Below are 12,078 nucleotides of genomic sequence, written 5' to 3' on the forward strand. Positions count from 1 at the left end.
ATAAAAGAATCCAACTTTACAACAAGAGCCAAAAATGATCAACCTCATCCTGGATGGAATAACTTATGTTGATGTTTTGTTAGACTTTGAAATATGTAGGATTAGAAGCAGTAAGATCATAGGTAATTAACCATGATATCTCTAATTAATAAGGTTTTAAGAAGGCCTTTCAAAGCCAATTGGGCAGGTAATTACCACAGGCATATCTGTCACCAACCCAGTTTTTCTATATGTAACCATGAACCATCACAGTTCTTCCTTTTAAAAGTTATCTCAATTGTGAAATAATTGAAATATTATATCACCTCCTACAGATTGTGAAGTCAGGAAGCCTCAAGTACTCATTCCCTGAGGCCCAGAAAGAGTTTTCCAACCTAACATGTGAGAAAATGGAAGATTAGTCCCTAGTTGGAAATTCACTATTTAAATATGTATTAACAAGGGATTTAACTTTTCTGGGGGCAATTCAGATCTTACATTTATACAATTATACATGAATTCACAGTCTTCAAAAGGGGCAAACAGCTAGGGTGGATATATATGTACAATGTCCTACTCACAAACCACTAATTCTGAACAAATCCAGGTCCAATTTCTTACAGAGAATTCTTAAGAAATTTGGATATTATCATTCGCATTTCGACTATGATATCTAATTATTATAGCCAGTACTGTCACAATGTAAGAGAATCTACTGTATGACTTTCTTCATGAAAAAGGGCTAATGAAACAGAATTAGCTTAGGCGTGAATTGTTTAGTGTTAATAATTAACTAACACAAAGTATTCTGATTACTTTAAGTATCAGTAACCCCATGATACCAGACTAATTAGTTTACAAATAAGTACCAGTACTACTACTACATGATGCATGTCTAGAGTTGTGGGTGCAGCCCTACAACAAAGTCAGAAATTGGGCAGCAAGCATGGCCAAACACTAACAATGCCGGCCTAGTAATTCATATATAAGCCGGCTTTCGTTGCCTTAATTGCAGTGTTAACGTCTTATTAATTAGAGACAACTAATCACACTTGACTGCAAACTCCTCTTTCTCTTTACCCCTTTTGCCGGCTCTTTAGTACAATGTTTAGCTGTAATTAACTTCTGTCATCTGTGATTTACACTTCTTTTCTGTTTAGTTTTCTAATAGATTTATACGATGTCATTATATGGATTGAGTGTTACAGACATTTCACGGGTGCATTCTGTACTAGTATTCTTCTTTGCTTAAAGAACTTGTGCAGCTATACTTATGAAATCTAGGCCTAGTGTATGTACTGTACAGTGCTTTGTTTGTGCCAATAATGCAGTAATTAATTAGCCATGCCATTAATAAATGCGATTAAATTCACACTTCGATGATACAATGATCCCTATATGTTTTTAAGACTTTTTTTATATAATTTCAATTTTTGTCATGTATATTACGCATAATTTAAATAACTCATCTGATTAATACACAGTTTCAGATATAAAATTACAATGTATAGTAGCCAAAAAGGGTGGAGACCTAGTTTCTGGTAGCGTACTCTACAATTGTGCAGTATGTGTATCAACACGTAGTATACACAAGTATATGCAAGTGAGATTTATGGTAGCCCAAAGAAAACTTCACTTGGGAGTCAAGAGAGATATGGCCCTCAAAAAGTGATGCTGAAACAGACTGGTAGACTCCTTCAAATGAAAGAATGGCCACAGATCACTCCTTGTTTCATGCCATACCTTGTAATGTGTATAAGAGTGAGTCACTTGGGATAAGAAGATACCCACTTTGGCTTTATGCTTTCCTCAAGCTTCCATACCATCAACGCAAGACCAAATCTAAAAACCATTATGTGGGAAACATTGAGTTACTTTCATTTTTGGATACATCTGAGCTTTTCCACTTGTTCTACTCTATATATCATCAACTTCTCATGTTTCTGAAATTCCCTATTCTGTTACTTTTAGTTAATTTTTCATCAGTCATCAAGTTTAATAGTGTTGAACATGTAATTTTATCAAGCATTTCCATAGTCAACTTACAAGAAAACTTGGGCTAAACCCACCTACTAGTTTAAACGTGACACTTGGTGGCATGGTGCGGCTATGTGGGAAGATATTCGATCACTAGAATGGCTTTTGATGAAGGCTTTGATATGATATAGAGGAGGAAAAGGTGAAGTGGGGAATTGTTTAGGTGACTAAGGGCATCTCCAATGGAGATGCTAAATAACTTGTGTCACATTTGAATTTGGCATATGAGGTGTCAAAGTCAAATTTAACAAAATTTTGCTCCAATGAATGTGCTATAATTTGAATATTATTTTAACAATTTGACATAGGAAGAGAGAGTAGGAAGAGAGAGAGAGAGAGAGAGAGAGAGAGAGAGACGAGAAGGAAAGAGAGAATATCAAAGGGAAATAGTAAAAAAATAAATGACATGAGTGGTTTGATATGTCAAATTTGACATAGAGAAGCCATTAGCCAAATCCACATATTGTCATATGTGTATGACTATTTGGTTGGAGAAGAGTGCTTAATTTTAAAAAATGTCGTTGGGCTGACATGTCCAAAATAACTAAATGCAATGCCTTTTTGGCAGCCACACCATGATTTTGTTGATTTCAGAAGGCGTATTGCCCACTAGTTGTTGAACTACCCACTTTGTTGACAGGAACTCATAACTTCCCACAGAAATATCAGAAAAAATTGGAATTTAGCTGCTTGTTGATTATAAGCATACCCTTTTTTCAAGATATTTCTATGAGTGATCAAAGAAAATGAAATCATTAAGATGTTGCATGAATTAGAAGCATACGATTAAGCTTTAATACATCATAATCTAGTGGTGGTTGTGGCATTTGTTAATTACCTGAATGCTGTTACTGTAAATTAGGCAACAATTTCATTAGCTTCACAGTGAGAAAAGTATCAATGAATGGGGCTTCGCCTTTACAAGACCTTTTGTGCTAGTATGTTTATTCTGAATCTTATTTACATGATAGTGTTCATGAGTGTGTATATATGTGTGTGAATATTATGAAGCAAGTACAAATTCTCTCCTTGTATATGTATATAGTCAAATCATTAAGAGGCATGTGTTTCCTTCATACGAGTAATAATGGTGCTTGTGTTAGTGAGCAAGCACTCACCACCAGGCACCAGCCATGCTTAGGGGACACTCAAAAGAAACAATAAGCTTCAAAAAGAGAATTGCAACCATATGTGTGAGATATAAAAATAATCATATATGGACATTTCTGTGGGATCCATGGCTTACCAAGCTGAGTCTTTTGGTTGGAAGAGGTTGGTTTGGGGGTTTGGCTACCTCCTCCTCCTCCTCCTCAGTGATCAGTATTTACACTATAACCTAGTTTATTTGATCCATGCCTTTGTTCACTAACCAAGCAAGAGGTCTATGCAATTGCATATTCCTTATCCAAAGCCATGTGGGTGATGGAATCAAAGATTATATCATAGCTAACCAAATGAATCATAATTCAGGCTATGATATTTTTCTGCAAAATCTATATTTGTGTTATTTCTCCCCTCAGTTACATATTTCTTTGGTTACAAGGAAGGTAGCCGGAGAAGTCGGAAATACTCAATTTCCAACCCACTTCATAGAGACATGTTAAGTTGCAATAGAAATCCGAAGACTAATAGCTTTTAGTTTACGGTTGACTGATCAATAGACCAAATGTCCATTAGTTCATATGAGTCAGCTTGCAATAGAAATGGTGTGGTTTACCCATTGCAATAGCGCTATGGAAAGAAAGCAATTCACTCATGCTTGGAAAGAAAATGCAGCCTGTGATGCTTCAGTATGACCTCAGAAGTCATCAATCTTTTTGACTGAAACAGTAAGGATCTGCAACTCTTTTGTAGTTTTGTTTACCACTGCTTTACTATGTCGCTTTTATCTGCACAAATCACAATTGCCTAATCTGGAAAACATGTTTCTCTTCGATAATAATTTGACACAAAAATCTTATGTAAAACTTTCTCATTATCAAAATGATACAAAACTACATCACAAAAACTGCCGTAGAGGGTTGTGCTTACAGTATCAGTATATGTTCAGGAAACCCTACCGAGATGACAATTCTGGATCTCTTTATGAAGGTATGAACTATGAAGGGAACTTTCCAATTCCAAACTAGCTAAGACAAGAAAAGAGAAGACAACCTAAACATATGAAGACGATTCACCTTCTGATACACTATGTCACAGGAATGCCAGCTTCCTTTTACCACCGAGTGAAATGTACATCAACGAAAAAACTCAACTAACCTAGAAAAAAAGAAAGAAGCAAAAAAAATTCTGAGGAAAAATTTGGATGGTTCACGGAATATGAACACCTCAATGCTGCTTAACAACCATTTTGACAGGCTCAAGCAACACTAACTCAACTTCTTACCATCTCTTGCTTTGTAATTATTCCAAGAATCTTTTCCGAAAACCTCTTCAATCATACTACAAGTTGGTAAAAAGTCCACCTTATTTTTCCGGTACGTCGAATACCCAACGTCCCAAACTTTAGCATCACAAGGCTCCAAAACATATTCATGGTCACCTAGCTTCCTAGTCCCATTAAAACAACCAACTTCCCAATGAGCAACATTTTCAGACCTCAGCTGATTATCTTGGGAGGTGAGACCTGCCTCAAAGGAAGTGCATGAATCGTCTTGGACCTCCTGATCTCCCTTTTCATCCCAAGCAATGTTTTTCTGAAACTGAACCGTCGGGCTGGAACAACCATTATTAACCAGATTCCCAGAAATATCTACATTTACATTATCACAAGTATCACCCACAACATCCTCATCGTACTCCTGAATATCACCACCCCAACTTCTATTGAACCCAGGATCATCTTGACATCCAGGAGAGTCAATAACTGAGTCATCATCCTCTGTCACTCCAGGTTCATCATCACCATGAACAGTACTTCCCTCCCATTCATCATTGTCACTGTCTACGTTTACTGGGTCATATCTGTTCTGCCGAGCTCTTTTCCTCAGCATAAAGACATTGAAATAGTAACTAACAATCTCCTTTTTTGTTCGCGAGGGGAAGACAGCTGAAAGATTGTCCCAGAAGTTCTTGTCCAATGACGCTGGATTTGAAAAGACAACCTGGTGGAATAAGTTTTCCTCATCATCGCTCCATTTCTCAGCCACTTGCTCTCCCATATCACAAAATCCTAACTCAGCAAATTTCTCTGGCCCAACGTTCTTTGTAAGTTTTTCTCTTGCTTCCAGAATGTGCTGCCTAACACATCTGATAGAAGCCCTATCTTCACAGCTGCAATCGGTTCTACCATTTCCAACTATGAATTCATTGTCAGTAGATAATTGAGATTCAGGCATCGGAATAACACAAGTACCCATCAGTCGTTTCTCATTCTCAAGGTCAGAGTCCACAACTCCCCATTGTGGAATAACAGCTTGATGCTCTGGTCCAATGGAGGCCGACTTTCTTGGAGAGTGATCCAAAAGAAAAGAATAAATATCCTCGGAAGCCAAAGTCCTTATCGGGCGCTCTGGATTAAAGTACTCTGGGAAATAAAATCCATGACATGGTGCTTGGGGAAAAGGATCTTCTTCCCGAGTTGTGCTGGTGGTCCATGAGGAGGTAATGAAGCTGCCAGGGGCACTGCTCTTAATGTCCTCCCCAACTCTCGGAAGACTAGCATAGACATCACCAGAAACATTCTCATCACCTCCATTGTTGCGTCTTTCCAATCCATCCTCTACCAAACATAAATTAAAACTTATCTCAGTAGCTAATCATACACCAAAAGAGAAAGGGAACACTTTTCAGTTTACAATTAAAATTCACCTTCTTCTCAATAACCCACTCAATGAAAGTTTACTTTAACCAGCCTCTTTAGCTTACTCATAACAAGCAGTACGATGACACATGACTAGAAAAAAAGAATGAAAGACAAAATCTTCAGAGTACTTAAAAGTCACTCTCAAACACTTGCGCATACAAGCAAAACACAAACACACACTATTACAAGTTTACAACCTCATATATAAGCACAAAGACACAGAGACTATAGTCCCTCACCTAAAGCCTGCGGCTTGGAAACATCTCCAGGAAAAACAGATTCTGAGAAAGAAACAAGTTCTTTACTATGTCCCACTTGTCTTGGGTGCTTGAGAGAAACAAAAATTTGCTCATCATCAAGAGGACGCTTCTGTACCATATTAATCTGCAGAGCAATGAAAACAGAAAGTTACAGAGGACGTAAAAGATCACGTTTTTAAGAAGGAAGCAAACATGGTTATACAACAATCATAAGTATTGGACACATCTTAACTGACGCATTCACTACATTAAGCTGTAGGTACTTCCATATAAAACACACAGTTAGCACAAACTTCCCCAAAACCATACTCATTGGATATATGATAATCTTTTTTAAGCTTTATGAAATAGTATAAATCCCTGTATATTTATTATTATGACTTCCGATATCTAATAACAAATCATTTTGTGATTATGATTACTATACTTCCGAATCAAATTGAGGGCCCACTTATTTAAAGAACAACGAGGCTGTAAATACAGGGCAATTTAGTAAAATACGAGTTGCCCTTTTATTTCCAAGTCTCCAAGTAAAAGGAGCCCATTTTAGAAGCAAATTATTGTCGACTAATTTTAATTTTCTAAATTTAATTAATTTTTAATAATTATAGAAATATATACGTCAAAAATAAATAAAAAGTCAAAAAGATATGAATCTGATCACAAAATTGGAAACTAGAAACACAAGGAAGGTGTTTCTTCGAACAATTCTGACTTTCACCCGAATTAATTCAACAAAATATATAAAAGCCCCAAATTTGAACAAACCCTAACCCTAGATCTACGATTCTGGACAACTCATACAAAATTGCACCGGATCTATCATACAAGACCATCAATACATACCAGATCCATGAATCAAAGAACCCAGAATCACAAATAATGCAGTTTTCAAATTCAAATCGAAAATTCAAAACAAAAAATTGCAGACCCACCAAATCGAAATCTAGATCTACGAACAGAGACGAAGATCGACGATGTAATCAAACCCTAACCCTACAAATCGATAGGGTAAACGGCCAAGGTCGAAACTGGGATCAATCGGTAGGTGAGAAGACGAATTGATTGGATCTGGGATCAATTTAGGGATTGAGTACAGAGAAGAAGACGAATTTGAGGAAAGATTGATCGAGATTGAAAAAAGAGGGGCGGCTAAAAAGGGGCAAAGTAGGGTTAGGCGTGTTTGTTTTGTTAAGTGGTTATCCGAGAAAGGGGAAACAGCGAAAAGAGGCACGTATTTGGTTGGTATTTACGGAAAATGCCCTTCTTAGAAGATCGAGAGAGAATAGGACTCTACCCGAGGAAAAATGAGAGGTATATGAAGGGTCGGGTGGTGATTTGGAACTTATACGAGTCAGAGCTGGAGAGGCTGACACGTGGCCGATGGTGGGGTGAGGCGCCACGAAAATTGAAAACGTGATCCTACAATTTTTTCAATACCATCAAATTGATGAGATTATGACGTTGTTGCGGAACGAGATAATAGTGGATTATGACCGCAGTAACTCTTTAATTAAGGCTTAAACGTGATATAAATTAGGGGTTTAATCATTGTCGAATGCATTACACACTTTTTTGTTTCTAACTGATCTACAATATAGGACTGAGTTTGGGCATTGAGGAATGAGGACATTATTGTGGCCAGAGTACCCGGTGAAATTTCGGGTTTGAACCATTTCACATGGGTCCCCATCATGAATTAGTCTCACGCCTGAGATATTACATTCGGCCGTGGAGATATCATGATATCCGGATTCTAGACTGTTCCCTCAGTTGGATTTGCCTTCAGGCCCCAATTAAGAAAATGTTTGGGAACTAGAAATCAAAAAAAAAAATAGTTACTTCATCAACTTTCTTTTCATTTTATAAATATTTTAATATAGTCTTTAGATATTGCACAAATATAAAATAATTATTAAGTACACAAATTTTTTTAAATTACATAATTAATTAATTATATGTATATAAAATATATTTAATTTGTCATTAAATATTGATATTTTTCATTCAAATTTAAAAGAAAACATTTCCCTTCTTTTATCAAAAAAATTTCTATTTTGCTGTTCAAAAATCATACGTAATTCGTTATTCAAATTATAAATCATTATTGTTAATTTAATAAAATCTTTATAATACCTTGTGAACATCATAAAATAAAAAAAATTAACACCAAAATCAATCTTATTTTCATCGCTCAAAGTTGATAATCTACTAACTTCTTTTTTACAACTCACTTTATTATGATTGATTTCATCGTCTTTATTGAACAGTGATCTTCATCTGATGGAATGCATGTGCCTTTTTATTAGTTGTAAAAAAAAAAACAGAAATGCCGGACTTTAAAAAATGTATCAACGAGTGTGTGATATAGTTGCATTTTCGATATTAAAACAAAACTTAAACTGATCGTCGAATCCCGTCTAAAATGAGGGATCATTTTCCTTATTTTGGACTTGCTTACGGATAAGATCGTTATAACCTAGGTTAAGAGTTAAGACTTATTACCAAGTGGCCAACTGTATCAAGCCTCAAAATTTCAGCTCCATATTTTGACTTCACAGCGTTTGCATTAAGTTAAGTTTCCAAATTTGATTGGATTACTTTTTCTCAGTACCAATAGAAGTATACATTATATACTGGATCTTTGAATATGTTCCCACCCTTTCTATACATGATTGCCAATAAGAAGCAAGTGTTGAAGAAAATATTACTGAGTTTTGATGTTATTTTTGTTTGGCAAGTGATAAAGAATCATGAACCGAAACGCTGTCGTCCCATGCTAGAGTGAAGCTTCGATCAATTTACAGCATCCATGAAACAAACCTCGGCCGCTTTCGCATCTGAATGGCCTCAACGCTTCTGTCATCACATCAATTCAGTAGAAGTAAAAGTTATCAGGCCAACCATACAAAAAGAAGACAAACAGAATGCACTCTGGGGTCAGAGTGACCCTCATATAAGTACACAATTTCGGTGTTAAAATTGATTGTGCAAAGACGAGTGTGGTGCAGGTTTACCATCTCCAGATGTCAGAGCAATACTCTCAATGATCAACACCTTCATCAAGGCCTTTAGAACTGATCATTACATTTGAGTCAATCTGTTTGTCGAACTTCTTCTTTCTCCTTGCTTCAAACTCTTGGAATCCTTCAATCTGTATATGCAAATGGGGAAAATGTTCATAAATACACAAATAAGTAGTGCTGAAAAAAGAAGAGGAGAATGAAGCAAACATAACAAAAGGAACAAGTGGCATACTTGCTGGAACTGATCCATTGATATAGGATTTCCATGCAGGGAAATATTCTGCAGAGCTTTACAATCTTTCAATAGATTGGTAGGTATCTGTTCAACAAAACTGTCGTCAGTCCACCAAGGCTTGGCCAGCTACTTAAGCAATTCGAAACCCTAGAGTATATGACGAGTGGTAAACACTGGCAGTTATAACTGCGGCCTACCCGAACATACAAGGTAGGCAGATGGCAGAACAAATTCCTAATGTAATTCTATTATTAGTAAGACAGGTAAAAGCCCTTCATGATTAGAAAACTTTTTGTTAGACATATCTTTATTTAGCCATCCCACCACATCACATAAAACCCCCCATTAAACAGTTCAACTTTCAAACTAATATGAGGTAGCGCTCACAACATAGGCTGAATAACAAAAAAAACTGTATAATGTGAGATGTATAAACAACGTACCTGCTTCACATTATTATTGTCCAAGCTAAGTGATTTTAAGTTAATAAGATTGCAAACAGATTCCGGAAGATCCTCAATTGAATTATCTGAAACATCCAGAACCATAATACTCGTGAATTACAAAATTTTCAGAATTCCAACCATAAAACCACATTAGAGAAGCAAGACATTGAATTTGAAATTTAAAGTGGAGTAAACATTATAAGAGCTTCTAAGTTTAATGAAATAGCACTATCATCAAAAACTGTACTATTGAGTTTGATGCATGCAGAAGGGGATTAATTTAGGGTTTAGAAATCTAAGATACCCACCTACTATTTAAAACCACGTATTGCACTTAAGAATTCAGCAGCCTAGAAATCGACATAATTTGGAAGAACAATAGCAAAAGATCTAAACGTACCATTTGCTTGTAGTTCTTCTAAAGAGAAGCAACTACCAACTGATTCTGGAAGAGACTTCAACTTGTTGTTTGATACATTTAACAGCACTAACTGCATCAAAATTTCATATAAGATTCAGAATATATCATAAGATACAAGGTTGCATAGTTCCAACAATATTTTCCGGATATATTTTAATACTCTCGTTCCTAAATCCAGCAAAATAAGTTACATATAATACTTTTTGTGCCTGTTCATTCGATAGCTCAGTACATGCAGAAGACAATAGACCAATTCAGAAAAAATAAAGAATACAAATAAAAATAAAATAAGTTCTTTTCTATTTCAAATTCTGAACTCCAGATAAAAAAAAATCTTATATCAGACATAAAATCCCCGACCACAAGAGCAACACAACAGACAAATAGGCTGAAATCACAAACCACTTACATTTCGCAAGCTTCCGATAGTCTCGGGCAGAGAAGATAGAGAATTTTTAGAGATGGATAACTGTTCAAGCCTAACCAACTGTCCCACTAAGCACAAGAAACAGGAAACATACATCTTGTTAGTTTGAACCAATGAAGAAGTTGTGAACAAAATAATGACACCATGATACCTGAAGACAGAACCATGAGTTGAAGGAACCAAAATTTAACAAAGACCTTACTTAGGGAAGAGAATTACATTCATCAGGCAAGGAAGTGATTCGGTTTGAATCAAGCGTCATAAATTTCAGAGACTCTAATTTTGATACATGCATTGGTAGTCGATCAATAAGGTTTTCTGCCAAAAACTGAAAGATAAAGCCTAAGTGTCAATATTCGATAAAAGTAGCTCATGTAAACAATAATCAATCTATGAAATTGGAAATATGTCTCAACATAATGGTTATTAAAAACTGTTTGTGCAGCCTGAAGTTAGGACACTGAGCTATATGTACAAAAGTCAAAATGATTTTTCATACCAATTTTTGCAGGTTCACTAACTTGCCAATGTCCATAGGAATATCAACTGCATGTTAAAAACCCTTATTGTTAAAAAGTTATTTCAGTGGAAAAATAGATGGCTTGAGCAGCGAGAAAATCAAGTACCTATTTTATTGCGTGTTAGATCAATAGTGCGTACAGATCTCTCCAAATCAAGAACTTCATCTGGAAATGTCTGTTTCAGAAAACCAAAACACAAAGACACACAAAACGGTTCATTCACTAAAGCAAAAGGTTCAAGCTTACAAATCACGCACAGCACCTAATTAACTGAACATGTTCAAACAAAATTGAGCTCATTTTCCGACTTCAATTAACCACAACAAAAACTAATTTCCTCACAATATTTCTCTCCAACTTGTAACCAGAAAAAAGAAAATAACCCCCAACAGGCACCAATATAAACCAAACTCCATTAAAATTAACCACCAACCTTCCTCCTCTAGCCTCCCCACCATTTAATACCCAAGCTCCATTAAAATCCAACCCAACAATATCACCATTTACAAATATGAAGAGAGAGATAGAGAGAGAGAAGAGAGAGGAATTGCCTTCAATTTAGAGTCGCGGAGACCAACAATGCCGGTGGATCGCCACCGCGCGGTCCTGGAGGTCTTGGAGTCGACGCTCCTGCTTGAATTGCAACCCATCCCTTCGCCACCAAAATTGATCCTCCCTTACAATTTTCTGATCACAAACAAGCGACTATCTAAATTGAAGACAACGCCTCCTCGTCTCTCTCTCTCTCTCTCCACAACCAAAGCCTGAACAATCAGACGAAGAGGAGAGGAGAGAGATGGGTTAGGTGGGGTGGGTCAAAGTCTCAGACGAAGCACGCCGTCGTTCTCAACGACTTCATCTCCCCCTTTAATATCTCTCTGGTCGCTCAAACCAATACCGCGTTTTTTCTGGGATACCCGC

General features: G+C 36.4%; 2 protein-coding genes across 2 annotated transcripts; both read right to left on the reverse strand.

Moving 5' to 3' along the window:
- Positions 1-3,968: 3,968 nt before the first annotated feature.
- Positions 3,969-7,375, reverse strand: LOC126793890 (uncharacterized). The gene is made up of 3 exons (XM_050520520.1): positions 7,017-7,375; positions 6,061-6,205; positions 3,969-5,737 (listed from the first exon to the last, which is right to left on the reverse strand). Exons 2-3 carry the CDS (start codon positions 6,197-6,199, stop codon positions 4,386-4,388), a joined length of 1,491 nt encoding a protein of 496 aa, XP_050376477.1. The 5' UTR covers positions 6,200-6,205; positions 7,017-7,375; the 3' UTR covers positions 3,969-4,385.
- Positions 7,376-8,630: 1,255 nt separating this feature from the next.
- On the reverse strand, positions 8,631-12,072 carry LOC126794501 (plant intracellular Ras-group-related LRR protein 7). Its single transcript, XM_050521234.1, has 10 exons — positions 11,709-12,072; positions 11,263-11,332; positions 11,136-11,182; positions 10,856-10,964; positions 10,619-10,704; positions 10,189-10,279; positions 9,786-9,871; positions 9,340-9,426; positions 9,099-9,235; positions 8,631-8,940 (listed from the first exon to the last, which is right to left on the reverse strand). Exons 1-9 carry the CDS (start codon positions 11,805-11,807, stop codon positions 9,125-9,127), a joined length of 786 nt encoding a protein of 261 aa, XP_050377191.1. The 5' UTR covers positions 11,808-12,072; the 3' UTR covers positions 8,631-8,940; positions 9,099-9,124.
- Positions 12,073-12,078: the final 6 nt, after the last annotated feature.

This window comes from Argentina anserina, chromosome 5, assembly GCF_933775445.1.
Source record: "Argentina anserina chromosome 5, drPotAnse1.1, whole genome shotgun sequence".
NCBI lineage: Eukaryota > Viridiplantae > Streptophyta > Magnoliopsida > Rosales > Rosaceae > Argentina > Argentina anserina.

Excerpts from the sequence above, each read along its gene's own strand:
- LOC126793890 (XM_050520520.1), bottom strand. The coding sequence starts at position 6,199 with ATGGTACAGAAGCGTCCTCTTGATGATGAGCAAATTTTTGTTTCTCTC. Across the intron at positions 5,738-6,060 it reads TTCCAAGCCGCAGGCTTTAG|AGGATGGATTGGAAAGACGC; the intron begins GTGAGGGACTAT and ends TATGTTTGGTAG.
- LOC126794501 (XM_050521234.1), bottom strand. The coding sequence starts at position 11,807 with ATGGGTTGCAATTCAAGCAGGAGCGTCGACTCCAAGACCTCCAGGACC. Across the intron at positions 10,280-10,618 it reads CTATCGGAAGCTTGCGAAAT|TTAGTGCTGTTAAATGTATC; the intron begins GTAAGTGGTTTG and ends ATTTTGATGCAG. Across the intron at positions 9,427-9,785 it reads ACAATAATAATGTGAAGCAG|ATACCTACCAATCTATTGAA; the intron begins GTACGTTGTTTA and ends TTTGTTGAACAG.